Source organism: Athene noctua, chromosome 1 (assembly GCF_965140245.1).
Source record: "Athene noctua chromosome 1, bAthNoc1.hap1.1, whole genome shotgun sequence".
Lineage (NCBI taxonomy): Eukaryota > Metazoa > Chordata > Aves > Strigiformes > Strigidae > Athene > Athene noctua.
The window spans coordinates 148239375-148266980 of record NC_134037.1 but is presented as its reverse complement, the minus strand read 5'-3'; the positions used below and the strand labels follow the sequence as shown (position 1 = coordinate 148266980).

At 46.0% G+C, this 27606-nt stretch overlaps 2 protein-coding genes across 7 annotated transcripts in view; both read left to right on the top strand.

Moving 5' to 3' along the window:
• The first annotated feature begins 961 nt into the window (after positions 1 to 961).
• POGLUT1 (protein O-glucosyltransferase 1) lies at positions 962 to 16477 on the top strand. Of its 2 annotated transcripts, none has more exons than XM_074900740.1 (11): positions 962 to 1064; positions 1540 to 1630; positions 4435 to 4578; positions 5045 to 5180; positions 7413 to 7534; positions 9077 to 9136; positions 10157 to 10256; positions 11043 to 11101; positions 13221 to 13388; positions 13920 to 13976; positions 14603 to 16477. In XM_074900740.1, exons 1-11 carry the CDS (start codon positions 980 to 982, stop codon positions 14757 to 14759), a joined length of 1179 nt encoding a protein of 392 aa, XP_074756841.1. In that variant the 5' UTR covers positions 962 to 979; the 3' UTR covers positions 14760 to 16477. The 2 variants fall into 2 exon arrangements, with proteins under 2 accessions (XP_074756841.1, XP_074756852.1); XM_074900751.1 differs by having other exon boundaries at positions 980 to 1052.
• Positions 16478 to 16800: 323 nt separating this feature from the next.
• TIMMDC1 (translocase of inner mitochondrial membrane domain containing 1) overlaps positions 16801 to 27606 on the top strand; it is a 30206-nt gene continuing 19400 nt past the window's right edge. For 2 of the 5 annotated variants that reach the window (XM_074900705.1, XM_074900696.1), the window contains exons 1-7: positions 16811 to 16979; positions 17091 to 17256; positions 18431 to 18519; positions 20402 to 20469; positions 21347 to 21425; positions 22824 to 22934; positions 23387 to 23504. In XM_074900705.1, the coding sequence (XP_074756806.1) occupies positions 16885 to 16979; positions 17091 to 17256; positions 18431 to 18519; positions 20402 to 20469; positions 21347 to 21425; positions 22824 to 22934; positions 23387 to 23474 (696 nt within the window). In that variant the 5' untranslated portion in view covers positions 16811 to 16884 and the 3' untranslated portion in view covers positions 23475 to 23504. Of the gene's footprint in view, positions 16980 to 17090; positions 17257 to 18430; positions 18520 to 20401; positions 20470 to 21346; positions 21426 to 22823; positions 22935 to 23115; positions 23249 to 23386; positions 24688 to 27606 lie in introns of those variants that run through there. The other 3 variants (XR_012633234.1, XM_074900687.1, XM_074900677.1) reach the window with 3 other exon arrangements.

The following is a 27606-nucleotide window of genomic DNA, read 5'->3' as shown; positions in this document are numbered from 1 at the left end:
CCTAGGGAAGAAACATTGACCGACTGGTCTGGGTTCATGTTAGGATAGCATCTGCTTAGCCCCAGCCTCCCTGACCTACATTAATTTGGCTGCTTATCAGCATGGTTATTACGTCCAGCACCAGGTTAGTGAGCCTGTCTTCTGAAGACTGGCCACGTATGACTGAACAGACCCAAACACTAAGTGGGGATAGTTAGATAGATAGACTGTATTCTTAGAAACCATTATTGCAAAGAGAAGGTCCTGTGCATTATGTTGAAAGCACTGAATGACCCGTTCTCAATCCTGCTGTTTGCCTTTTTTCTTATGGTCCACATCCTGCTGCAGAGGAGTTTTGACAGATCGGTCTAAATCTTTATACCATAATGACAAGACTCATGATTTGATCCTAAATGATTGAATTGAGTCAGGCCTTGGCAACAGTAAGAGGTCGGGCCAGGAGAAGGAGACTTACACAGGTTGGACAACCTGCTTGATGAATTCAGGTGTCTGGGGAAGTTCCCCCGAGAAAACCCCAAAGGGAGCGAGGGCCACCAGGTACACAGGATCTGCATGAGACCCGTGGGATTCCCGAGGCGCACGTGAGCAGAACTAGGAGGTTATTTGGAGGGACTATCGCAGATGCACGCTCAGACCTTCTCTGGGCAGCGGGTATTTTTTCAGCACAGTCCCCATCAACTGTAGGTTCCCCCAGGCCAGTGCCTTGATTTTCGTAAGCTACAAAAGCCGCCTGCGGTCCCGACGCGGCCCCGCGGGGGTCTCCCCACACAGCGCCCTTGCTCGGGGACGGGCAGCGCCGCCACTGCGCCGCCGCGGGAACTACAGCTCCCATCAGCGCCGCGGCACGGCGCCGGCTCCTGGCGCCGCCATCTTTGTGCGGGGCTGGCGGCGGCGGCCGCCATCTTTGCTCGGGGCGTCACCGCCCACCCTCGGCGGCCGGCGGCGGGTCGCGCATGCGCAGGGCAGTGCTGGCGGCGGCATGGGGCGGGCGGCGCTGGCCCTGTGGGTGCTGGCGGCGGCCTTTCTGTGGCGGCTGGAGCTGGTTGCGGCGGGCGGGCCGGCAGGTGAGCGTCGCCCGGCCGTGAGGGCGTTGCGGGGGATGGGGAACGGGACGCGGCTTCGCGGCCTGGCGGCGATGATGGGTGGCCCGGGCGGGAGGAAACCCGCGCGTCCTGAGGGGCCGCCGCGGGAGTCTTGCCGCCGCCTCCTCCGGCCGGGCAGCTCCCCCGGCACCCTGTGGGCCCCTCCTGGCTTCCCTTTCGGCTCGGGGCCCGTCACGGGGTGCCCGACACACTGCCCCCTCCCCGGCCCCCCGAGCTTGGGTGGCCCTTCTCCTTGCCCCTGAGGGCTTTTCTTTCCCCCGCTTGCTGTAGGCATGCCCGCGTTGAGCTGCGTGGGCTGGAGCAGGTCCCGAGTGTGATGTGGGACTTTGGTGCAACCCTGTTGCCAGCCAGACCAGACATGCTGTTCAGCCCCTGCTACTTGTTCTTATAGTTCAATGAATTAATTCCTTTGACTTTTCCTTCCTGTGTGTTTTAGATGCCAAATGGAAAACAATAACTGACCAAATTAAGAAAGCCCTGGAAGTCTATAAGCCGTGTGTAAAGGAGAATTGCAGCTGCCACCAAAGGTGAGAGACTGGCTTCCTTTTGACTGCACAGGCCTCTGGGCATGAGAGGAAAGACTTTTGTCATCGCTGATGGCAACCGATGGTTGGAAATTAGCTAGACAATATTTGGGTGCTAAGGTATCACATCTGTAGCCGTTGCAGGACATGGTGCTTGCAAGGAGGAGGTTATTAACAGCATTGTGTGAAACAGGTTGACATCCATAGTTCCAATAGAAGGTGTGTGCACTCACAAGCTGATCACACTCCTTGTTGTCCTCTGTGATTGAACATACACTGTGTCAGCATTTCACACATGATCATGCTGAATATGAGCATACTCATAGCTGGTGACGTGTCTGTCTTAACAATACACTTCTGCCTTCTCTCTTAGTGCAGTGTTGCCAACAAATCTTTCTCATGGGCTTTTAAAAGTGGAAGAAAGCAAGTATGTGTAAAATATTCTAAATAGCTAGATTAAGAAAGATTGTTTCAGAACACAGATTCATTTGGTGTGATAGTGTGCTGTACTTCTTAGCGCTCTTTCTAGGGAATCGAGCTCACTGCTTCTGAGAATGGGAGTGATGATAGATATTTATCTACCTGATTTTCACGAGACCAAAGTGTGATCCAAGAGGAGCTCATTCAGGAAGACACCAGTCCTGTTTACTTTTTTTGATGACTATGGAGCATTATGCATAATGCTAGTACTCTGACTTGAAATGCTGGCCTGATCTTCCTACAGTGAATTTAATTGAAGAGCTAGAGGCTTAGATGTGATGCAAGACCACTGTAGGCAGTACAAGTGCAAGCTCATCTGTCTTCTAGGCATAACCAAACCAAACTTCCTTTCTGTTCATACTGATGGAACACAGCTGTGGTGTGGTGTACATTACAGGTGCGTAGGTCATCATTGCCATATATCCAGGGATTATAGGGCTGGGTTTTTTGATAGCTTTAAGCGGCATTTTTATTTAAAAGAGAAGAGGCAATTCAGTGAAGAATCAACATATTCTTCTGCCTTTAGGATTAGGACTCCAAATGCAGAAACACTGATGCCCAACTTTAAGCCTCCTGTTTAAAAGTACCAGATATGCTCACTCATTTTGGGGGTGAGATTGAGTGCTATATTGGCCTTTAATATTAGATGAGTCATATTGGGCAAGTGTTTGTACACTCTGTTTTCAGTTTTTGATCTTCATTGCTCTAGAAATATTAATGAGGAAAAATCTCTTTTAGTTTAGCCTTCTAGTCTTTTCCCTAAGTTCCAATTCGGATACAGGCTAAAGAAATCTCCTAATTTTTAAACATACTCTCTACTATCTCCTGCCTACCTTTGGGTAGAATGCTTTCCCAAGTGGTTACAACTTCCAAATCTGCTTCAGAACGTGATAGTTGACAGTAACATGAAGTTATGGTTGCTGTGGGTCTCAAAACCTCGTTTTCACTGAAGCAGTAGTTCACTGAAGGGTTGGTAAGAGGCGCTGCTATGGTGACAGGTGTTACAAAAGAATCCAGGAAGATAATACAGCATGTATGCTGTATGACCCTTAAGAAGCTTCATTCATTTTGGTAGCTGATTTGAAGGTATGTAAATACTCAGCGGAACACTGAAAGCCAGTACTTTTCCCCGTATAACAGATTCTACTTATTTCTGGTCTTTTGTGATTTTTGTGGCCAAGGACTGAAGGTCCCACCTTGATTGTTGCTACCTTTTAGTTGTCACTTAGGTTACTATGACATGGATGTGCCATAAAACTGCACCTTTCTTCCTGTTCGCAAGCTCATTACATTTGCATCCCTGCCAGACTGCTTATCCTGTGGTCATCCCATCTGCTCAGTGACAATTTTTAAATGTAGTTTTACTGTTTTCTACCTGATTACAAAATAGCAGAATCCTGGAGGTTGGAGGGGACCTCTTGAGATCTTCAAGTCCAGTTCTGCTCAAGCAGGGTTGCCAGGACCGTGTCCAATCATATTTTGAATAGAAACTCTGCAGCCTCTCTGGGCAACCTGTACTGGTGTTTGACCATCCCCACAGGTGGATCACTCTGACAGTGTTGTATTAAACTAAGGCACTGATGCGGTGTCTACCAAAAAGTGGGGAGGGTGTCTTCATGGCTGTTACAGTTTTGACAGGGTTCGGTAAATGCTCCAAACCGTTAGATCTGAAGATCTTTAGACTAAATTTATATAAACTACATCCTTCTCCTGTACTTTATTATATTTGTTAGTTTTGTTTTTGTACTGCATTCCTGGAGCTCACTGGTGATATGCAGATGTCACAGAACATGCGCTACATAGGCCTGTCCTTCTGTGCTGCCTTTCACTGCACTCAGCATTACTGGGCGATGCTGTTCCTTGCAACTAGACTCTTACCTTCTTTTGTAATGTCTAAATAGCATGACACTGTGTGAGGAATTTGGTCTTGGTGTGGCCCGTTGTTCATGGAAGGCCAAAGCACAAGCTTTGCAACTCATAGGTTAGGGTAGCTGAAGACTTTTACCCATAATCTGCCAGGGTATGTAAGGTCCTTTCTGGGAGAGTAACTAGAGTTGTCCATGTTGATTTAGCCTGAGTCCTGTGCTGGGCTTGTTCAGGCAAACCATGTATAGGTAGTCAATGAGTGAAGCTTGGACCATTGAGTCTCTTGAGCAGTAGCTCTTCCAAGCGACTTAAATTAAATTCTCTGTTGTGCCACATGTAGCAGAGCTCCTGGAAGCTACACAGAGCTTGTTTTAGCTAAAAGTCTGTTCTGTATGCTGCAGTAATTTAATGCAGAGTATCCTCTCTATTGTACATAATAATGGCTGATTGTTTTGTTTCAGTGTCTGGAAACAGGACCTGTCTCCTTTTCGAGATGGCATTTCCAAGGAGATCATATCAGATGTGGTGAGCCGGAAGCTGGGGACACACTACCAAATCATTAAGAACAAATTGTACCGTGAGCAGGACTGCTTGTTCCCTGCGAGGTAAGAGGCTGTGCAGAGGATCGTGTCTCCCTAGCTGGGACACAGGAGTACTTCCAAATCTGCCAAGTTGAAAGTCCTTGAGCACAGTGATATTTTGGAGGTCTCAATTCCTTATCAGACCAGGAGCCTAGAAAATTATGTATGAAGCTTAAATGTGGCAAGAGGTGAGTGTCATTTTTGCAGTTCAGTGTACAAAGGGTGGGTGGGTGGGTTGGTTGGTTGGTTGGTTGGTTGTGGGATCCCAGAGAAAGCTGCAGATCAGGCCAGATTTAACAGGATGGGTTGCTTCACTGGTGTCTGTACTACACTGGGGCTTAGAGGCTGCTATAGGCAGTTCCCAACCTGCATCATGGTATGGCTCAGGCTTACTGTCTCTTCTGCTCCTGCTCAGAGAGAAAGACCTGCAGGAGACTGCACGATTCTGCCTTCTTCTAACAGCTCTTTGCCATATGTCATTTCACCACAGGTGCAGTGGAGTTGAGCACTTCCTTCTGGAGATCATCAACCGCCTCCCTGACATGGAAATGGTGATCAATGTGCGAGACTACCCCCAGGTCCCCAAGTGGATGAAACCTATTATCCCAGTCTTCTCCTTCAGTAAGGTGCGCGCATCTTTAAAAGCTGAGCATTTCTGACACGTGTGTGTCCTCCTTCCTCTTGGGAATGTATTTTTCAGGATGGTTCCCCACAGACTTTCTGTGTGTCAGAATTGCTTGCTCTTTTTTTGTTCTTTATGTTTCCTTTTGCTTCCAGTTTTCTGGCAGGCAGACTTGCAGATTTATTCAATAGAATGGTTTTTCCCCTCATTAGCTCCTCTTACAGGTCAAAAAATGTACCTCTGCCACAGCGGAATGATGCACAGCTGGATGGGATATATGCCAGCATAGCTGTCATTTGCTACGGTGCCTCTGTTAAAATTGTAGCCATAGTTTATCAGTGTTGTTAAGGATTTTTGATCATCAGTCAACTGTCATACAGTAAATTTCATGTAACGTGACTATTCTAATCTTCTTTTTTGGTACCACAGGTAAGTGTTTCTTATTTTCTTTTCTGTAATACTGCTGTCTCCTGTGAACCCTTTTCCCCTTTTCCATCTGCAAACATGCACACACATGCAGAGGCACGTGCACGCATAGAGACATCGACTTTCTGCTTCTCTGTTCCCAGACTTGAGAGCCCTCCTGTGTGTTTTCCTGCCTCTCCCGTCATTAAACCTGACTGCAGTGTAGTGTCTCATCCTTTCCAGCAAAATACCGTGACGCCTCAAGCTTCAGCCAATCTTGCTTTGCCGTAGTGTACACCCAATGTGCCCAAACCCTGCACCCTCGCTACCTAACCCTGGTCATGATCTGTTCTTGGCTGAAGCCCAGCATACAGTAAGATGAAAAAAGAAGCAATAAACCACTTGCCCTTTCTAGTTCAGGCCCTATTCTGTTTCTGCTAACTTGTAACATCGTACTCTGACTAGCTCTTCAGCTCATGAAGTCTAAACCATAATATGATCCATAACTATTGCCTAGTCCCCAGCTGTCATAAAACTCTCTAGAATTTCAGTGCAGCATTGCAAGCACTGTCATTGAATAACCATGTTTACTGCCAGGTGTGGTAGTAAAGCTAGCTGTTTTGCCTCTTGACCATTGCACAGCCTTAACTCTAGCCAGCAGAACCCAAACCGAAGCAGAGCAGGTTGCAGAATTTTAATATTTGCAGCTGTATTCATCCTGCCCCTGGGTGCAAGAAACTGAGTTGTCTGGTCATCGTTGTCCAGTATCTGAACTGTAACCTCAGCTCTGTCCTTAACTGAAACTTAGTGACCCAGGCACAGCTCACATTTAACCAGCCGGTGTTAGGAAGGCTCCAGGATGCCGGTCCAGGGTGCTATCTATGGCTGAAAGTATAAGGGATTGAAGGATTGTCCTATTCTGCCTCTCAGAAGGCCAACCCTGGGGTGGTGGTGGAGATGTCATGGTTTGTTATCAATGCCTGTTTACAACAAGACTGAGAAGGAGCTGATCATAGAAGCACACAGCCACTTAAGTTGGAAGGAATCTCAGGTCTCCCAGTCCAGCACGTTGTTTGGAGCAGGACCAACTAGATCATGGTGCTCCTGGCTGTGTCCTGCCCAGATCTGAGCACCCCTGAGGACAGGGTGTACACAGACAGTGTCTCTGTCAGAATGAAAACATGTTTCCCAGTATTTTCCCTTCTTGTAATCAAAGCCTGTTGCCTCAGTCTGTCTCTGCATTTCTGAAAAGAGTCTGCCTCCATCTTTGCTGGTCTTCGCTCTGATTGTATGGGGATTTAAGCATACAAGTAAGAGTGAGGAACTGAAATTGTTACATGACCTGGATACTTGTTGCATTGAATTGTTAAGTGATCTCTAGGAAGGCTGAAATGAACTGAAGTGTTGGAAACCTAAATGTCAAGGTGTCTATAAGTGCCTCTGAGGAGATAATAATGCCGCTTAACTTACCATCAGTAGAAAACACTTGTGGCTACACATAGGCACAAGTCTTTAGAAAGGTGAGTGGAGCTCAGGTCTTTCACTATTTACTTATCAGCTGTATCATGGACCTCTTTTGTTCTTTTCTGACATGGAAGTCCTGTGTTGTCATGCAAGACATAGTGTTTTTTAAAAGTAATTGAAAAATTTAAATATTGGGTTGTCATCATTTGAACCCCAGCAGCAGTGCAAAGCTCTTACAACTGCTTATGGAACAATAACAGGGAAAGCCGACAGAACTCCTAGAAGGGACGTTCATTACTGATGGGCTCAGTCAATAAACTGAAATAGATATTACTCTTATTCTTACCTTACTCTCCTTTTTCTAAAGACACCTGAATACAATGATATCATGTATCCTGCCTGGACGTTTTGGGAAGGAGGACCAGCTGTCTGGCCGATTTACCCAACAGGTTTAGGGCGCTGGGACCTCATGAGAGAGGACCTCAGAAGGTATGTTTTGGAAATGGTTATGTATGTGGGGAGGTTTAATGGTAGACAAACTCAGAGTAAAAGCCATCTAGTACTGGACAGCACTGAGCCAATGTTGAAGTCTAAGACCATAGGTCTCTTGGCCTGTGATCTGTCCTGCAGCCTCTCATTAACTACATAAAGACTAACTGCTGTATAAGAATTCTCCATGGAAACCTTGGATGATGTAACTAGAAGTTACAATTAGCTTCTCTGTTTCCAACACTTTTGTGAGGAATGCAGAGGACAAAGTATACATACTCTTCATGCTGTCGGGGCCAGATTACTATCATTTTTGGTGAGATAAGGTTTGTCAATAAAGTAGCAGTTATCTTTTGCCTGCAGAAATCTCCCCTGACACATGGAAATATTTTCCTTTGTTTCCAACTACTTCTCTAGGAGCTGTGGTTTTTTCACTGCAGGGATGATCCAGGATGTTTGTTTAAGCTTCTGGAAGGGTAAAGGAAAGCCTTCTTTAGATCTGCTTTTACTTGAGTATTACTGTGCAGTAGAGAAACCTGGAGTCATTCCCAAGAATAAAGAGTCATTACTGGGCTGAGAGTAAGACAGAAGACATTTCTGATGGGGGGGTCTTTTAGCAGCATCTTTGACTATGAGCAGAATAAGGGGTTGTTACTCATGGAGAGTGACAAAGTGTGCAACAGTGAGTGAGCATAGACACATAACAAGAAAGCTACCTTGATGTCAATCACTTGACATCAGAATGCAAGGTTGAATGATTCCCTCTTCAAAATCTGAAGATCTATAGGACTAATCATAGCTGAAGCCTAATGTAATCGATTATAATGAAGGTCCAAAGCATTTGCTTATCCTCGCTTTCTCAGTGAACCCCACTTGTGTCACTGGGTTACGAGCAGATGCAAAGCTTGACCTGCGCAGATCAGTAGGGGATCAGAACCTTTATGTCAAGCCAGGTGCAACAGAAAAGTACAACAAAATGTTCCCCAGAGTGACTGGACTGACAGAAATAAACCACGTGAACAGTTATTTTGAAGGACTTACCTAGATTTTAAAGTGAATGTTATTTGGCAAAACAATGAACCCCTGTGTTTTAAATGCAAAACACCAGACGGGGGTTTTTTTGTTTGTTTTTGTTTTGGAGTTTTATTAATGGGAAATGGCAGTGGTTAGAAACTTCAGTCATTTTGCACTATCTGTATTCAGTGAAGTACAGAAAAATAAAGCAACAGTACAAAAAGTGGATTCAAACTTTACATAAATTTTAATACCCTTAAAGGTTTAGTGAGGGGGTTGTTAGTAATTCATTGCTTTGGCTGAAAGGTATTCAGAAAAGTAGCCTATATCATGTTGCCTTAAATACAATATTCACAGGAAAACCTGTTTCATTGGACCTGGCTGAGAGTTTTTTCTGCTATAATGAAGAAAGTGATTTCCATCAAAAATGAAGAATAATACAAAGAGATCATGCTGTGAAAACTGATGAGAGTGCTCTTTCATGGTTATATTAAATAATTTATTGCCATGTATAAACAATATTTTCAGATCTGCAGAAAAATGGCCATGGATGAAAAAAATCTCTAAAGGATATTTCCGAGGATCCAGGTGAGCATATTTTTCTGTAACAGGAGATTCTACCAGCATATGCTGTGACAGTGGTCTGTATGCAGAAATATCTGTATCTCTAAGACCTAAACAAGTGTGACCCAGAATGTATTTTTTAAAAGGGAAGCGAGACATTTTGTACAGCAGTATTTCACCATTAGTGATTCTCCGTAAGAACTGCCATTTACAACTAGTTTATTATAATTCTAATATTGGAAACAGAAGTTGTGACAGAGTTGCTACATTATCTCTTAATGAATAAAACTGTCACACTAGGAACCAGCTTGTTTTGTTCTGTGAAGAGAACTGCAGGTGCATGATACAAATTTAAAGATTTGATATTGATGTGCTTGCTTCTTGCCAGTGTGAATGCATTATTTGCTATGCAAGTGCTCCACTGAATTGAAAGCATTCTTGCTTTACGTTACCTGAGGTGGGGGGGAGTAAGAGAGTAGATTATTTTTGCCCTCTCTCCAGGGAGAGTTTGAAAACAATGTTAAACCCAATACTTTGTTCCTCCCCCATCCCCAGTAGGGAAGGATTTGATATCTTACTAGGTAGGCTCAGGAGATGATGATGAGTGAGCCTCAGGGATGTCATAACCTTGTGTATGAGTAGTGTTTTAAATTAGTGTTGGAGGGATCAGCACTGAAGGTGCTTAGCAACTCTTAGTTCTCTCTGACTTAGAAGGGAGTTAAAGTATTTGGCACCCATCAGGGTAAAGCCTGAGGGAAGCAAAATCTCTGCTGATTTGTCATGGGAATTGCTTAAATAATACTATTAAATATTTAGTAAGTGAATAAAGAATTGTGGCCTCAAATCATTTCAGTATACATAACTCATTCTCTTCTGCTAATTTACCCTTGGACAGAATTACACTGTATCGTAGGTACCTGATGTTTTTGGGGCACATAAGGGAGGTCAGCCTTCTAAAGCGGCAGAGTCGGATTTGAGTCTGGTTGTTCGTTAGCTGTGTTGGGTCATGTAGATTGGCAATTACTGATAGCATTTCTTTTGTAGAACGAGCCCTGAGAGAGATCCCCTCATTCTGCTGTCCCGAGAAAACCCAGAACTTGTTGATGCTGAGTACACTAAAAACCAGGCTTGGAAATCTGAGAAGGTGTGTGGGTGTTGTCTGTCTCCTGAGTGTGAAGGCCAGAAAGGGTGGCATTGCAAGATGGCTTTGATGATTGAGAAGCATCTTGTTGGAGGGTTGTGGGTGGCCCTCTAGAGTGGGGGAGGCTTGTAGTTCCCTTAATGGCTGCACCTCTCTGACAGATGAAAGGAAGGAGTCTCTAGAGCCTGGCAGGCCAAACATTTTTCTTCCATCTACACTTTTTGTTCAAGGAAACCAGCACACGTAAGAAAATGAATCCCTGCCAATCCCCTCCTCTTCCATTACAACAAAATGAGCTAACTCGTCCTCTTCTAGCCCTGAGCTGCCTGTGTGGTGTTGTCAGTCTTTTTAAACCTTTTTCTGCCATCTCTGTTTCTTGGGCTTGTTGTTGATAACTTTCGGATAACGCTGATAACTTTTTAGTTCCATATTTAGTCTGCAGTCCATCTTTCTCCAGACAGTCTTGGCTAATCCGGTTACACTTGGCTCCACACAGTCCATTGTCCCAAGCTGTTTTCCACTCTGTAGCTGCCAACTCAACATTATCATTTAATGTGTTTGTGCTGGCGTTTGCTTACAAGCAGTGTGTAATTTACTGATTTTTTTTTTCCTTGTTTGAAGGGCTGGGAATTCTTCATAATACTTCTAAAAGCCCACCAGAGAAGATTTTCTCAGAAGTGGGAATGGCGGGTTTTGAGACTTCAGCTTTGTTTCTAACTGAGAAGGAAAACAAATATGAAATCACCATGTAAAGCTTACTGATTTTTTTTTTTTTAATTTTATTTTAAGGACACTTTAGGGAAGCCTCCTGCAAAGGAAATTCCACTGGTTGATCACTGCAAATACAAGTAAGAGTTTTGAATAGTAAAGCTGTTCAAGGGCTGTGGGTTATTTCTTTCCTTGCATGGTGTAAGGTCTCATTTTATTTTAAGGTCTAATTCCTGCAACCAGCTCCTTGCAGATAAGAAAGCTTGTAAACAGACATAAGGCAGTTAAATCTGTTTGCTTAGCATGGTCTCTTTCAGTATCAGCTTTCCCCTGTTGGGTCAGGAGAAATAAATGCTTTGGGGAAAGTAAATGCCTTAGATTGCTAATAAACATATAGATATAAAATTTTATTCTATTTTTTTTTAATCAGAAAGACTTTCTGTCAGTTTTTCTTTATATTTCTTTACCAAGCTGTGTGTTGAAAATTTATTTTTTGGTGCTACAGTGATAGCATTGCTGTCTTCAAAGAGATAAGGAACTAAGGAATCATGTCTTCATATGCATACTGGGACAAATGTTGCCACTGGGTGTATGTAATAAAGAGGGAACGTGAAATATGATTGAGCAAATATAGTATTGATTTATACTTTGTATATTGTTTGGGAGAAATTTTTTTTTATTTTTTAACTACTTCAGGGAGGGGGTTTTGGTGTAATATTCTTGTGGGTTTCTGTGTAAAAAATATAAATGTTTAGTGTGTATGCACTTGTATATTTGATGTTTTGCTTTTTCTTTTGCTTTAAAATTACTTAGTTACAATTCTGCCAGTTGAGAATCTGCTGATACAGGAACTTGGTCATTTGGCTGGATCTGTGTTTTTGTGCGAATGTGATTGACTTGTTTCATTTTATATTTCACTAGACTGTTGCCCAGATTTCTCCCTTCTGTTACACGTAGACTTCCCAACTTTGACGCCTCCTAAGCCCCTCGTATAGTAGAGGCTGAGACACTCTCACATGCTTTTGTTGTAGCCCAGGGTCTGACAGGGTCAACATGAACTTCTCGCTGCTTCCTTCAGTGTAGGTGCTATAGCGGGCTGGCTGAGAGCAGCACTCAGTGTCTTGGCTGAGGTCACGGGTGGTGGGAGCTGTGTCTGGAACTGGACAGAGGCATGTACTCGCTTCAGACCACTGTTCCTGTTGCACCTCTGCATGTATCTGTTGAGTTCCTAACACAATGAGCCCCTCATCCCTGCCTTGAACTCCTAGGTAATACAAAGAATGCAAAATAATATCAGATGTACTCCTTGTCACTTACTGCTGAACTAAGTTTAGCTATAATTCCCATCTCGCCCACTATATATAATACATAATCCCCATCGTGCCCAAAATAGCTTCATTAAAGGGAAAAACTCCCTTCCCCCAGCCCAAAATGTTTCACTTCAAAGATTAGTTATATGTACTGAGGGGTTTTACCCACAGGAAAAACAGCTTTCCATATAATTGGAGAAATGTGGGTTTAAAAAAAAAAAAAGGCAAGTAAGCAAACAAGCATCCCTCTGAGATACAGTTTGCTAAGAGAAATCCGCCCCCAGTCAAGCCCACTTTACTAACTTGGCAGAAAATACTGAAAACAAAATTGTGGATTCTTTGTTATCTGCAAAGTCCATCTGTTGTGTGCTAGCCTGTTTAACCTCCTAGGGTTGCATTCCCAAGTTAATACAAAACAATTAGATTAAAGCAGAATCCCAGAGGAAAAAAAGCAAAAAACAAACCAACTGAGATAGATGTGGCAAAGCAGAACAATGAACAGAAAAGCTCACTGCAAGACAATAGGGAACTGGAAAGAATCTCCTCATGGTAACAGAGTCTCTGAAGTGTAGGGTCATGCGATCAGCATCCCCGCTGTGACCCTGTGCCTCGTCAGCAGGTGTGCGTGAAGCCTCCTTTGGTTTGGCGTGGACAGGTGTCTTTGTCAGAATTAGAGCCTCATGCCTTGATTTTCTCCCTCAGTTTTGAAGACAGCAGAAACTCACCTAGAACATCCTTAATTTCAGCTCCCTTTTCCTACGAGGAGCTTCCATTAAATGTCTTCCCTTTGTTTTAGCGACTGGTGCATAGCTCAGTGTGAGGGAAACCGCCCCCCAAGCTGCTACCTGTGAGGGAAGGTTGACTGCTACTCAGAGTACGGTTTCTTAGTGCGTTTCCCCATAAAATGGCAAGCGTAATCAGGTCCCTCTCCTTCCTTATCCTTTTAAAGGTATCTGTTTAATTTCCGGGGAGTAGCTGCCAGTTTCCGGTTGAAACATCTTTTCTTATGCGGTTCACTTGTCTTTCACGTTGGAGAAGAGTGGTTGGAGTTCTTCTACCCTCAGCTGAAGCCTTGGGTGCACTACATCCCAGTCCGATCAGACCTCTCTGACGTCAGGTGCGAGGCCGGGTGTGCTCAGCGGAGCACTGCATGCCACAGGAGAACACTGCTGTGTTTGGGAAGGCGGTTTGGTTTGTATTACACCAAGAAGTGCCTCCACTCCTTGGCATCAGGCAAAAGCTCTTGGAGGTCACGTTCTTTTCTATTTATTATTGCCCCCAAAGAATCCTTTGCTTCTATTACTTGGAGAGTACAGTTCCACTGGAGTATGTAGGTCTGTCACCCTGATTGAAAGAAGCAGGCGCTAGGCCCTTAGACTTGCGAGCGGGCCCTGCAGCCCAGATAAGAGGGAAGAGGAACTTATCACTGGGCCAGAAATGTGTTGGTTCCCAGATTTCAGCATGCTGTCCAGAACTGATACAGAGCAGATGAGAAGGGCAGGTTTCCTCTGTGCTCTGAAATGAGGAGCACCAGTCCCTTGCTCAGTTGTAGATCCTTAATCTCATCCTCTGCAAAAAGTAAGCTGAGGAACAATGTTTTCCATTGAGCTGGCAGTTTCACAGCTTTTTTTTTTGGTCTTCGTTTTAGGGAGCTGTTGCAGTTTGTAAAGGAGAATGATGCCATAGCACAAGAAATTTCAGAGCGGTAAGTTGTGTGTCCTTTCTGGCTATCAGGCAGTCTTCCTCCAAAGCATTTTCTTATGCAGCTTTTGAAGGGGTTACCTATCAAAGACAGCCTAGTATTAATAGGGTGCAGTACAGCTGATCTGCAATAACAGCAGGAGGGTTGGAGAGCTCGTAACAAGCAGGGGGAACCGGAGAACAAGATGATATGCTTAGGTCTTTGGTTCATATGTGACCCATGTCAGGAACCCCACTGAAAGCTATCAGAAATTGGGAGCTTTTGTCTCGGTGTGAGGTGGGTTGACCCCTGGGAACTGCATCTGGTTGTAAGCATCATGTATCCAGGCTGGCAGCGACTGGCTTCTGAAGCAGCAGGCACCAGTGCTGCTCAGGCTGTATTTGGGATGTGAAATCTGATATTTATTATCCCAGATAACAAATACCATCTTGAGGATAACAAAAGCACTGCAACTGTCAGAGCTATGAGCATGAATGAAAGTTGTGAAATTAAAATAGATGGTGCAAAGCAGTGCATGTTGTTTCTCATTTGAAACACAGAAGAGTGAAAGTTGATATACATATAAAACAAAACCAAAGACTCTTGTAGGAAATGGAAATTGGTTCTGACTCTGCCTTGTGTGTCTCTAGGGGACGCCAGTTCATCACCGAGCACTTGCAGATGGAGGATGTCTCTTGCTACTGGGAGCATCTGCTGTCTGAATATTCCCAAGCCTTGACTTACAAAGTGAAAAGGAGGAAGAGCTACAGCGAGATCACTTCTGAATGGCTGAAAACAGAACTGTAGAGACTTCTCTGTTTTTCTCTTCAGCTCAAATTGATCTCTGTGGAAATCTGAAGATAGCATATCTTCTTTCTTGTTCACTCAGACTTCTTATCCTTTACACTAGTACAGCGGGGACCAGCAATAGGCTAACTTTGAAACTGCTCTTGTACAGCAGGACACAGTTGTACTCTAGCCATGAGAATGTTAACTAGAACGTTGGACTATGGCTATTTGATGGGGTGGTTACTGTCATTCCTGGAGGAGGGTTGTTAGCATTTAGGACATAGTTACAGAATGATCCTAAATCCCATGCAGTTAGTGGGAAGCCTTTTGGTTAGTTTTACTGGACTTTATACTAAGTCCTCTGTCCTCATGGGCTAGGTACACAGACTGACAGCTACACCCAGCTGGGAGATACATGCCCCTTTTTTTTGGCAAATGGTCAATGTTTTCTCACCTGTGTGACAGTATTTGGGATGTTAGGTGCTCTGTGACAGAAGCAGGTACTGGGATTTTTTACTGGGGTAACTTTTTTAGATAGCTTAGAGCTTAATGTTCATGTCAGGTTTTAGAAGTCAATGGCAAGGCTTAGATGTGCCATCGAAAGGACAAATGGTCCTTGCACGGTTAAACTACCTACCTCAGAGGGGAGCAGCAGGCAGTGATGGTGTTGCTGCAGCACTAAGCCTGAGTAGTGGACGGGCACACAGTGGACAGCTGAGACAAAGACGGCTCATCCTCTGACATGAGCTGGGTGCCCGCACAGCCACGTGGAACTGAGCCCCTCTTAGCAAGCTCTCACTGGTTGACTGGCCAGACATTCTAGGGCCCTTAGAAACCCAGAGAAAGTATACACAGAGCTAGATTTGGCTCTTCTTTTTTCCAGATGTTCACAGATTCTCTGCTCTGATCCCCTTCTGTAACTTTCTAGGATTGTTTTTTTGTTGTTTTGTTGGTTTTGGGGTTGGTTTTTTTTGAGGCTGGTAACACAGCTGCTGGCTTCAGTATTTGCTGTTCTTTCCCACAGCTGTTACACTCCTTTCCTCATCTCCTTCAGTCTGGTTGAGGAAATGTTTTCAGTCACACAGTGGCAGCTACTCCTCACATTGCTGACTCAGATTCAGTCACGGGTTGCTTGCGCTCACTGTATTTATCCCCACTGCAGACTGCTTGGCCCAGAAGGAGCACAATTTCTGAAGTGCTCTGTGGCTCCTGAGTCGAGAAGCTTGGTAGGAAGCAGCATCTTCTCTGGCATCCAGACAGGCACTGGGAAGAGTGTGGGCAGCAGCACAGGATCCTGGGAGGGCCACTGCTTCCCAGGTGAGGACCCTTGGAGGTAAAGCCACCTCAAGTCTTAGGAAGCAGCACAGTAACCAGAAGAGAACGGTAGCGACAGCTCGCGGTCTCCTCTGCAGTCAGTTTGGATCAGATAGGCAGAAAACACTACAAGGAGCAGTAGCACAAAGAGCCCCTACACACGTACGTGCTCAGGTTGAGGCCTCGCAGCGTGGCTGGGCCCTGGTGCCTGGGTTATCCCAGCCCCCAAAGCCAACAAAGTGGGGTACTAAGTAGCCTGATTTCTGAGGAAAAGATCTGTGTGAGGGCGGAAGGGGTTTTCTGGTTTTGTATTTTTAGACGATGGAGAGGCAGCAGTCTGAGAAACTGAAGCAGCTATGTATAATATTTTAAAGCCATTTTTAATGAGGTGCTTTTGGAATAAAACAAACCCGAAGTTTTGATGGATGCATCTCTGCTTAATCGGAATTGCATTAAGAGATCGGGATAACCCTCAGCTGTTCCCCCAAAGACAGGGGAAGTGTATCTGTCAGTTTTTCTCTGTCACTGTAATACTCGGGGTGTGTGTACTTCCACTGTCAGGTCAGGCTTGCTGGAGCCTTCCTCTGGCCAGTCGCCACCGGGAACTGGGGACTTTGCGGCCTGATTCCCTTCTTATTGCGTCAGCTAGCCCCGGCCCGTCGCTCTCAGCAGAGAGAAGACCTGCGGGGAAGCCGCCCGCCCTCCCCGCGGGCGCTACCGCGGCCCGGCCCGGCCCCTTCGCGCTCCCGCCGTGCCGTGCCGTGCCCCGCCGAGGGGCTGGGGGCGCTGCCGCGCCCGCCCAGCGCCGCCGCCGCCGCCGAGGAGGGCCATGGCGGAGCGGGTCGGCGCTCAGCCGCAGTTCGGGCGCCCCGCGCCGCCGCCGCAGACGGGCTGGGAGCGGCTCAGCGAGCTCTGGCGGCTTGAGTGAGGGGCCGGGCTGGGGCGGGCCGGGCCGGGGCGGGCGGGCGGCTGCGGGCGCTGAGCCCGGCGCTGGCCGCCGTGGCTCCGGCGCCCAGCCCCGGCCTTCCCTTGCAGCGAGCGGCAGCGGTACCCGGAGGAAACGATGAACATCGTGCGGTCGGCCTTCACCGGGGCAGTGATCGGCTGGGTGTACGGCGGGCTGCCGGCCTTCCGCCAGGCCCGGAAGGCCTTCATCGCCAGCAGCCACGGGGAGCTCTTCCACAACCGCGCCGACGCCGTGGTACGAGCGAGCCCCGCGCCGGCTCGGCAGCGCCCACCCGCGACGGGAGCCCCGCGGGGAGGCGGGGGTGTCCACGGGGGAAGCGGTCGGGCCTCCCGGGGACCGAATGGCCCCGGGCCTCCCGGGGAAGCGCCCCACGGCCGCCGCAGGCTCAGGCCTCCTGGAGGCTCCGGGCGGGAGCAGTTGCTGTTGGAGCCCGCAGGATGTGGGGGCACAGGAGGCCTCGGGGCAGCCAGCGGCCTCGGTTAGGTCAGCGCCTCTGGGTGGGTGTTATATGGCTCAGTAACCCCTTCGTCTTGGCTTTCGCCTTTTAAATTACAGTATGTCGGCAAGAGAACTCCCAGTGTCCAACTGGTGCTGCCCTCTTGCTCCTGTGAGTTAAGACCACTTAAAATTCCTTTAGCTTATCACTACACTAAACTGGGAGTTTGTTTTTAAATTAAAGTGGTGCTTACCTGGACTATTAGGAAAAAAACCCTTTAAAAATCTGCCTAATTTCACGTGACTATTTAGATTTGGCCCTTCTCCAAGCAACCTGCAAAGTATGGGTGTCTGGTTTCACTCTGCCCTTCTGTGGACACTCTTGTATACCTGCACCCAGGCCAAGCACTTAACACCACAGGCACTAGAAGAGAGAATTTGTTTTCTTCCGTGGTATTAACTGGAATATTTTTAATTTTTATGAAGCTTATGTTTACCTCTTTTTAAAAGCTGTATATTGCCCAATTTTTAAGCACCAGTGCTGAAATCCAGGCCTGATGGTCCCTTAACATTTAAACTTATTATGGTTATTATTTATTAGTACTTACAACTTGTAATAATTGAGAACTAGTTTCTAGTTAGTCCCCCTTTCTTCTCTGCTGCTCTCCCACTTTTCCTCAGAAAGCTCTCCCTGTCCCCCAGGATGTGTTTCAGCACTGGGATTAGAAAGACCAGTTGATGTTACAAACTGGAATTAATTCTTGGTGTTCCTGTTGGTGGCTGGGGTAAATGTGAGCGGCTTTTCCTCTGAAGATGACTGACGTGATCACTGAGGGTCAGGGTATCATTCCCAAGTGACACGAGTCCCACAACCTGTTGCAAATACCCCAGCTTGCGGCGGGCTGGTGGTGCTGGCGATGCTGGTGAGGGGGAGCAGGGCTGTGAGCTGTAACCTGTCTTCTCTCCCCGCTAGCAATCTGCACATCGGGCTGGTCTCAGGAGTTTCATCCGCTATGGCTGGCGCTGGAGCTGGAGAGTAGCTCTTTTTGTGACAATATTCAAGTAAGTGTTTCCCAGTGGTAGTGGGAGAAGAGCTGGCTTCTGCTTAAGCACTAGGGGCGAGGAGCCCTTCGTGCCAGCAGTGCTTGCAGCTCCTTGAGAGAGTCCTGGTGATTGATTGAGGCTCAAAGTGATGTGATAACAGTGAGTCTAATTGAGAAGGTGTGAACATGAAGAGGATTTAACCTTTTATAGTTACCCCAGAATTCAAATCTTCTAATGAACCAACACAAAAACTAAAATTGGAAAAGTCCTGTTCCTTACATCTCATCCATGCTGTTGCTGACTTGAATACTGTTCTTCCCTGTACTTGATGGCTTCTTTCTGCCTTTGCTTCATCCCTTTTTTTTTGCATTTTCCTCTGGGAGAGTGTTACAGTGTGTTGGCTGTTTTTGGAAGAACTTTCTATCCCATTCTAATTTTTTGGTTATGTCTCATTACTCCTAGTTTGTATACGCTAGCATTACTCACAATTCTTTGTTCTCGTCCTCAAACGCATGCAGATGATCATCCTGTTATTAAGCAGTCGCTGGACATCAGACCTACCATTGTATGTACCTCTTTAGGCCTTCACATTTTTCCTACACATGTGCAGCCAACGCAGAGATAGTGTTCTGCTTCCCTTTTTTTCTCCCTCAGAGGTGCCAGTGCATTTCTGACAATATAGCATCAAACTAAGCACACTCTTCCAAATAAAGCCCTTTTAAACTGGGAATATCTCGTTCCCTGCTGTTCAGAATGATGAATTTATATGTAGTCCTAAACCTTCATTGACTGTATCTGCAGGGATGTTCTGTTTAAATTCCCTTCTGCTTTTAAGATACCGGCAGTATCAACTGGTATTGTTTTATATTTCCATCTCTCTCATTTTTTTGTTTGTTTCTGAATTTTTTCATGAGCTTTTTTGGCTTCTTTGGCTCCATTTGGTTTAGTATCTGTTCTTAGGTTTAGCTGGCATACTGCTTGCTTTCTCTCGTGGAGGTTCTGATTTCTTCAGATTTCCCTGGGCTTGGCATGTAACCTCCTCATCTTCCACCAGATGTCTCCCATGCAGTCGGATCATCACCCTTTCTCACTAACCCTTTGTAAAAGGCTTTGAAAGAAGATATTTCCCGCTCAGCGTTAATTGTTTCTGTAAAGTCCAAGTTGAAGATTTTTCCCTGCGGTTGTGCAAATTTTGAGTTTTGCAGTTTAAAACCAAATTGTGTAGTTTTACCTTGTACAAAGGCTAGGGTGACGTTAGAGCGTTGGGAAGGAGAGGAAGATTGCTGTTGACTGTAGATGTCATTCAGGAGCCTCACTAAAGTGCTGGGGAGGTTGTGGCTGCTAAACTGAGAACAGAGTCTTTTGGGGCTTAACTGATGTTTTTGGAGGAGATGGTGTACCTACTCTGGTGGGAAGTCTCATGCTGCAAGAAGAGGTGGCCCTGCCAACGTTATGAGTGTGACTTAGCTCTGCTGGTGGGCACTGTCTGTCAGGCAGGATCTTGCCGACACACAGATTCAGCTTCTGCGGGTAAAGATCCTGCATCAGGGCTGACTGACTGACAGGACCTTTTCATTGCTCAATTCCTTTTATCCTTGAACATATGTTGGAAAAAAAAAATCATTAAAAAAAGAAAAAGAAATAGTATCTCAGATCCAGGCCGGGAATCCTGGTATTCCCTGGCCTCTGGCTGTGCAGCTGCCAGCAGTAAAGTCACAGAAGATCAAGGCACTTGTGGCTGGCACATGTGCGCTCTGGACAGGTGGGCAACAAGGCAGTTGGAGGCAACCAGAGGGTTGGCTTAAGGCAATCTAGCTTTGTTTCAGGCTGTGTTTTGCTACCTGTCTTTTTCCGTATGCAACATGCAACTGCTGACTTCTTCTGTGCCTTCTCTTTGCAGCATGGTGAGCACTGGTCTGTCTGTGTACCGCAATAAAACCACCATCAGTAATTTTGCTTCAGCAGGAGGTAAGACTGCTATAACCTTGTGTACTTTTTATGGGCAAGGGTCATAAGTGGAAAAGCGTAAGCAGAAATCCCCATCTCTTGGATTTGAGCAGGTCTCTAGCTTCTGTGCTCCTGGGATTTGTTCCTGCTCTACCAACTGCCATTGTGACTTTGCTCCATTGTTTAACTGCTGCATGTTTGTAACAGAGAGATCTCGATGCACTTCTGAAACCATTGGGGAGTTTTGTGGTTATCAGTTCATCTTCAGACACTTGCTGGAGTTTTTGGGGTGAAGAATGCATGTGTAGGGTAAAGGCAACACTTGGTGCATAAGCTGCTCTCATAAACCCTGTTTAGCAGGGGAAACATTTCTTATTTCCGCTCTTTATAACAGTTCAGTGCGCTGTTTGTAAACTACCCTTTTCATTCTAAGTTCTGCATGTCCGCTTTTGGCAACAGGGCTATGGGTAAGTGATCTGCTTGTTTAGTTTTACAGGCTTTATTGCCCTTACAGTTGGATACATGTTTTTACTGATCTTTTCTGCCTTACATGGCAGCTACTATTATTAGCTGTTGTTGAATAGGAAAAAAAAAAGGGGGAAGGATATCATGCTCCAGCCTGGAGAGAGCTCAGTTTTTACTTTCATAGATACATCTTAGCATTTCTTGGGGAGTTTTTCTGAAGCAGAAGGAGCTTTGTGCAATGTTTTAGTGCAGGGACTGTGGTGACTGTATGGTGAGGGTCCCTCCCGCTGGCCACAGTGCTTGGTTTCTGCAGTGTTAAAAGCAGATGTCAGCTCACAGAGAGGAGAAGTGCAGCAAAGCATCTCCCTCTGTCTGTATGTGATGGCTGGTGGGGGGCTGTTTGTGGTTTCAGTGGGTTTGTGGGTTTTTTTAGCCCTCACAGGAGCCATTTTCAGAATGCACTTGGGCCTGCAGGGACTCGCAGGCGGCTTCGTGTTCGGAACAGCGTTTGGGTGAGTTGTAACTGCTACCAATGAGTGATCGAGACACAGCTACTCTTCAAGGGTGTTTGTTAGATGGTGGCCCTGCACATCAAGCCTTGAATCATAGGTGGGGCTACAGAAGCTTCCCTTCCTCTGTTACCTTGAGGGATTTTCTGTAGCTCTCTTGGGACCTCATGATGATGGCTATTCTTCCAGCTTTTAAACTGTTTTTTTTCCTTCTCTTTTTCTTGATTTGTGTTTTCCTGCTTCCTCAGTGGTAAGAACTCAGTGCTCTTAATAGAACATCTTACTTGCTGCTATTTGCTTATTGGAGGAGACACTAACTACTGTTAAATAGGAAATTGTGAGGATGGGTTATAGACGTGTCTCCTGTCCCCCTCCCTTGGCATGGTCACTGATGAGCCCAATCACTGTGTGCAGAACTGTTGGACATCTGTTTTAAGGGAATGTGTTGTCTGTGGGTAAAGGCAGGAGTATAAGACACACCTTTTGGGCTCCCTTCTTAGCTTCATCAGCCACTGCTTCTGTAGCAGCTCAGAATCCACATGGTGCACAAGGGATGTTGACTGTCATGTTGACACCTTTTGAAGAAGGGAGCACCCTGGGAACTGCCAAACCCTAGGCTAGGAATGTGTGTAAAAATGATTTTTTACAAAATAGGCTCCATCAAAGCCAGAATGTGGAGCAGCAGCCATTAGGAAATGCTGAGGAAGAAGCTGTGTGGTTGGGCTGCTCAGCCCAAGGCTGTAAGGTGGCACGGCTCTTTGTGGATGTCTTGCAGTCAGTATCTCCTAAGGCTCTCTGGGGCAAGGAGGAACCCACGGTTCTCTCTCAGGGGCTCTGTCCATCAGGACAATGACCTCTTAACTCAGGAGAAGTCTTGATTTTTCAAGCAGAACTGGGATTTCTCTTCTAAGTACTGACTTGTGAGTATCCTCACAAGTGAATTTGGGGATCGTGCCTGGACAAGAGAATGAGCTTTATGTGTGCCACTTAGCACTGTCGGGATGGTGTCAGCTGTGGGCGTGCCTGGAAGCAGCCTAGGGAGCTTTACCAGGGAGAACACAAGTACCTCCAGAGCTGGACAGAAGCTAAGCAGGGGTGTGACTGTCTAAATTATGGGTTAGGTGATCTACAGGAGTTGTTTGGGCACCTTAAATCCTTCCACCCCTTTGCCCTGTGGGTGCCCTGTGGGTGCCTGTCAATGAGTGAATTCAAATTATGTTATCGAAGGGGCTGGCAGTAGAATAGGAGTACCTTAGTCTGCGGTGTGATGTGAGTATTGGGAAACTTTATGCTCCACTGATCTGGTGGCTGGCCCCCGCATGCTCTTTTTGCTGATACTGGTAAGTTATTACTGTTGCATGTCCCCTGGGTGACTTGTGACTCTTCTGCTTCCTCCTCTAGGGTCCCTGCAGGGGGCCTCTTAATCATAATGCAGAAACTTACTGGTGAGACCTTGCAGGAGAAGAGAAGTCGTGAGCGCAGGGAGCTGTATGAACAGAAGTTAGCGGAGTGGTAAGGAACAGCTCTGCCTGTCTGAGTCTTTGACGAGATGTGTGTCTAGGTCTGTGGGGTTCAAACACTTAAACCATGACACACTAGGTTTTCTAAACCTCGGTTCTTCTCTCTTTTTTTTTTTTAAATTTGTGCCCTGCCTTGGCCCAGTAATTCTGCATCAGGTTTTCACTTTTTGCAGTGGCTGAGAAGACAAGCAGGACAAGCACATTAAAATTGAGAGAGGCCAGAACTTTTCCTTCATTGCTGCCTTCTTTCCATCCCCGTTGAAGAGGGGAAAGAAGAAGGACAGCTGGAGGCTTTGGGGAGAAAAGGTTATGACACTGGTTGTGTGACTTACTAAAACACAAATAGTGCCAGTTCCAGAAGAAACTTTTCAGGAGCTGGGATTCTGCAGTGATGCCTTCGTCAGGAGGCATAAAATTATTTTGCACTCTCCCTTCTCTCATTAGGCAATCCAGGCTGAGTGTGACTGAAGTCTTAGGCCAAATGGAAAGCGACACCCAGGGAGAACCAGAGACAGAGAGCAAGAGAATCTAGGAGCTCCTGAGTCTTCCCTACATCCACGCTGTAAGCAGCTACAAAGTGTTTTGATTCTGCTTGTAAAAAGTCTTCAGTCAAGGGGTCATGGAAGTCTTCTGTGAATGCAGTTATATCCTGTGCACTTGAGAAAAAGCATTTTGTTGAAAACATTGTTCATGGATGCATATCCCTGCACAAGAGCTTGAAAGGGCCAAACTTGTTCCCTCTGAGAAGGAAACTCCGCAGACCAGGAAGTGTCATTTAGGTTTGGTGGGGGGTGAGGGCAGCCCCAGAGCCTTGTCTAGAACCCGTTTTACTGCCGAAAATGTCCAAACCACCGGCGATGTAGAAATACTCAAGGTAAAGGAGCCTACGAATAGTTCGGATGCTAAAGGTACCCCAATTCCAGAAGTTAATTATGCTGTGGTGAAAAGCTGCTCTTCAGGCAGTGCCTGGAGCACTTGCTGTTGAAGGGCAATACAGGCAGCACCAGAGCGAGCGATTCTCCTCTCGCCATCCCCCTCCCACTGCTTGACTTGGCCTGGGTTGGGACTGGGGCTGATTTGCTGATGGTGGTTTCTTCAAGATTTTTGCAGAAAAACGCACTTGGTTCCTACAGTACTTGGGGTATTTTGCAGTCAGTGTTGAGGAAGGGTGAACAAGCTGGGAATGATACAGGAATACCCTGAAAAAGACGGTTTTTGAGTTCCTCAATAGAAGTGTGGCTGAGGGGCCCACAGAAAGGTTGACTTGATTCTGGTGGTAATAGTGGAAGAATCAGTGCTGTGGACAGTTTTAACAACAATAAAAAGGCCTCTAATTGTTTTGAAGATTGGAAATTAGGGGGTTACCTTTGGGGGAAATGTGGTTCAAGACACTTAATAAAGCCATCTAGCAGTGGTGATTGTGTCCATAAGCTCTTTATGTTAGTGTATGGTATGTACTTTATGTTAGTACAGTATTTGCATTAGAGAAACATACTTGAGTGGTATCTCATGAGAAGAGCACTATCTAAGATCCCAGCAGCGAATAATAACATCTGGTGGTGGTGTCAGACATTCTTCTATCCAGGCAGGAACAAAGACAAGAGCCCGGAGAGTGCCTGCTCAGTTTATTATTTTGTACCAGAGATCAACTGTTAAGTTGTAGCTGTTGCTTGTGGATAGGGATGAAGTTAATGTAGCCAGAAGGGCCAGGTGGCCCATCACCTTTTCCCTCAAAGCAGAAGGTCAGAATTCTGGTCCCCTTTCTTTGTTGGAAGTTTGTTGTTCTATTTAAGAGAATTACATCCAGGCAGGGGGTTCGAGTCTCCTTCCCACAAGAAAAGAGTATTCAGTCTGTTCCGGCTGAATGCTTTTCTCTGTTACAGCTGATTACTGTTGATTGAAATATGAACAGTTGATTCCACAGAGTGTGTTCCGCCCACCCAAAGCAGATTTTTGGCACAGCTTACTTCTAAGAAGGTGTTGTGTTTTCTGACTTCTGAAATGAGCATTTTATTTTTTAAACACCACAATGAAGTTCATTTTTCCATTGAAGAATTACAGTGTTTCAGGGCTGTCATCAACCAGCTTTGATTTTCCTTTTCTATGTGTAAGTGATTCATAGAACCACAGAACTATCTGGGTTGGAAGGGACCATCTAGTTCCACCCCCCTGCCATGGGCAGGGACACCTTCCACTAGCCCAGGTTGCTCAAAGCCCCGTCCAGCCTGGCCTGGAACACTGCCAGGGAGGGGGCAGCCACAGCTGCTCTGGGAAACCTCTGCCACTGTCTCACCACTCTCACAGTAAAAAGAGTTTCTTCCTTATATCTAATCTAAATCTACCCTCTTTCAGTATAAAACCATTACCCCTTGTCCTATCCCCACACTCCCTGATCAAGAGTCCCTCCCCACCTTTCCTGTAGCCCCTTTCAGTACTGGGAGGCCGCTATAAGGTCTCCCCGGAGCCTTCTCTTCTCCAGGCTGAACAACCCCAACTCTCTCAGCCTGTCCTCATAGGGGGTGCTCCAGCCCCCTGAGCATCTTAGTGGCCTCCTCTGGACCCGCTCAAGCAGGTCCGTGTCCTTCTGATGTTGGGGTCCCCAGAGCTGGACACAGCACTGCAGGGGGGGGTCTCACAAGAGCAGAGTAGAGGGGGAAAATCCCCTCCCTTGATCTGCTGGCCACACTGCTCTTGATGCAGCCCAGGATGTGGTTGGATTTCTGGGCTGTGAGCGCACATTGCTGGCTCATAGTCAGTTTTCCATCCACTATTATCCCCAAGTCCTTCTCCTCAGGGCTGCTCTCAATCCACTCATCACCCAGCCTGTATTTGTGCTTGGGATTGCCCCGACCCATGTGCAGACCTTGCACTTGGCCTTGTTGAACTCCATGAGGTTTGCACAGGCCCATCTCTCCAGCCTGTCCAGGTCCCTCTGGATGGTACATCCCTTCCCTCCAGCGTGTTGACCGCACCACACAGCTTGGTGTTGTTGGCAACTTGCTGAGGGTGCACTCAGTCCCACTGTGTCACCAACAAAGATGTTAGCAGGAAGGATCTGAATGAGCAGAGGTATGGATAAGCCTCTTCCTCTTCCTGTTTTAATCACTGCATGCATTGGTGACAGTATTGTTATTGTCCTCCTCCTCCTCAAAAAACAAAATAGGCCTTTCTGAGTCACATTTTTGCCATTGTGGTTACACAGAGATGTTTTATCTTTTTTTTTTTTTCTTTTTCCTCTTCTTTTTTTACTGTTACATTCCCACCCAATATCCCACACTCATCTGTACAGCAGTTCTGATGACATTTAGCAGTGTCATTGCTGAGTCTTTATTCCTATTTAGTGGTATTGGCTGTGATGTCTAAAGAATACTGATCTTGTGTCTGACCACTGATGCAGTGATGTTCTTCCATGGCAGCGCCGGGGTGTAGCAGTGCTGTGAATTATCTCTCCATGTAAAGAAGAGTGGGCTGCTAGATGTCCTTATGATGCACATTAGCAAGGGGAAGCACAGACTTCCATCTACACTCAAGATTAGCAGCCATTTTTTTCTCTGTTTTCTGCTGAATTTCATTCCGTGCACTTCCTCATTTCTCATATTCAAAGTCACTATCCAAACGGGAAGTGAAGAGTTGGTTCAGAGTTTATTTTTAAAATATAATCCCCAATGTAAGGGATTCATCACACCCCTGCTACCTGCCCCCTCCAGAAAAAGCAGGGCACAAGTTGCAACTCCTCCACTTTCAGAGTAGGTAACACAGGTAGCAGGAATACAGTGAGAACATCTTACACTGGTTTTGCTTTTGCAGAGAACCTCCTATTTTGGGAGGGAGAAGGAAGACCTGTTGCAAACTGAGCATTGTGCACCATAGCTACGCTGCTCAGTTAATCCCTGACAAATTGATAGACATGAGATAGGTGGAAGTTACAAATTGGGCACCTGAGTGCCTTGTTGTTGCTACTGTTGAGCAGAACAGAGCTGTGTCTTGATGCCAACTGTTACTGTTACAGGTTTGTCAACCAGCTGCATCACCTACCTTGTTGCTCAGGTTTTTAGCATCTGTGAAATGGTGGCTGGGCTCATGTGAATAATCGAAAGGCTCTACCACTTCCCCGCTCATAGAACAGACACCTTTTATTACTGAGGAAAGGAAACTGAGTGTATCATTTATTTTTTAATATAATTAAAGGAGGAACCCCAGGAAAAAATGTTATATACAAAATACTGTCGATAAGAGCAGCTCGCCTGGTACAAAGGCCCAGATGTTAAGCTGAAAAGGTCTCACAGAAACCATTTGTGTGCAATTCACTGAATACGACATAAGGCAATAGAAAACATGATTCATAGTAGAAGTGCCTAAGGAAAAAATAAACCAAATAACTTGCCCATCAAGAATATAAAAACAAAACGATGCTAGACATACTTGTCAATGAAACTTTGTTTTCTGTAGAAGGAGTTACTTAAAGTGTCACAGGAGTTTGTGGTGATGTAGAAAGGTTTGGCACAGTGCAAAAGACAAACCCTTCTCTGTGCAATCATCAATCAGGAGCAGAAGTACAGCATGAGATGGTCAGAGGGAAAACGTGCTGGTACAACTGTCAGAGCTGTGGTGTGGGTGGTAAGGTGGAAACGCATCGTGGCCATATCAGGGAAGGAAGCACAATG

Bases quoted from the DNA above. Each gene is read 5' to 3' on its own strand.
- POGLUT1 (XM_074900740.1), top strand. From the start codon at position 980: ATGGGGCGGGCGGCGCTGGCCCTGTGGGTGCTGGCGGCGGCCTTTCTG. The intron at 9,137-10,156 runs GTGAGCATATTT...TTTCTTTTGTAG, and splicing joins GGATATTTCCGAGGATCCAG to AACGAGCCCTGAGAGAGATC. The intron at 10,257-11,042 runs GTGTGTGGGTGT...TTTTATTTTAAG, and splicing joins AGGCTTGGAAATCTGAGAAG to GACACTTTAGGGAAGCCTCC.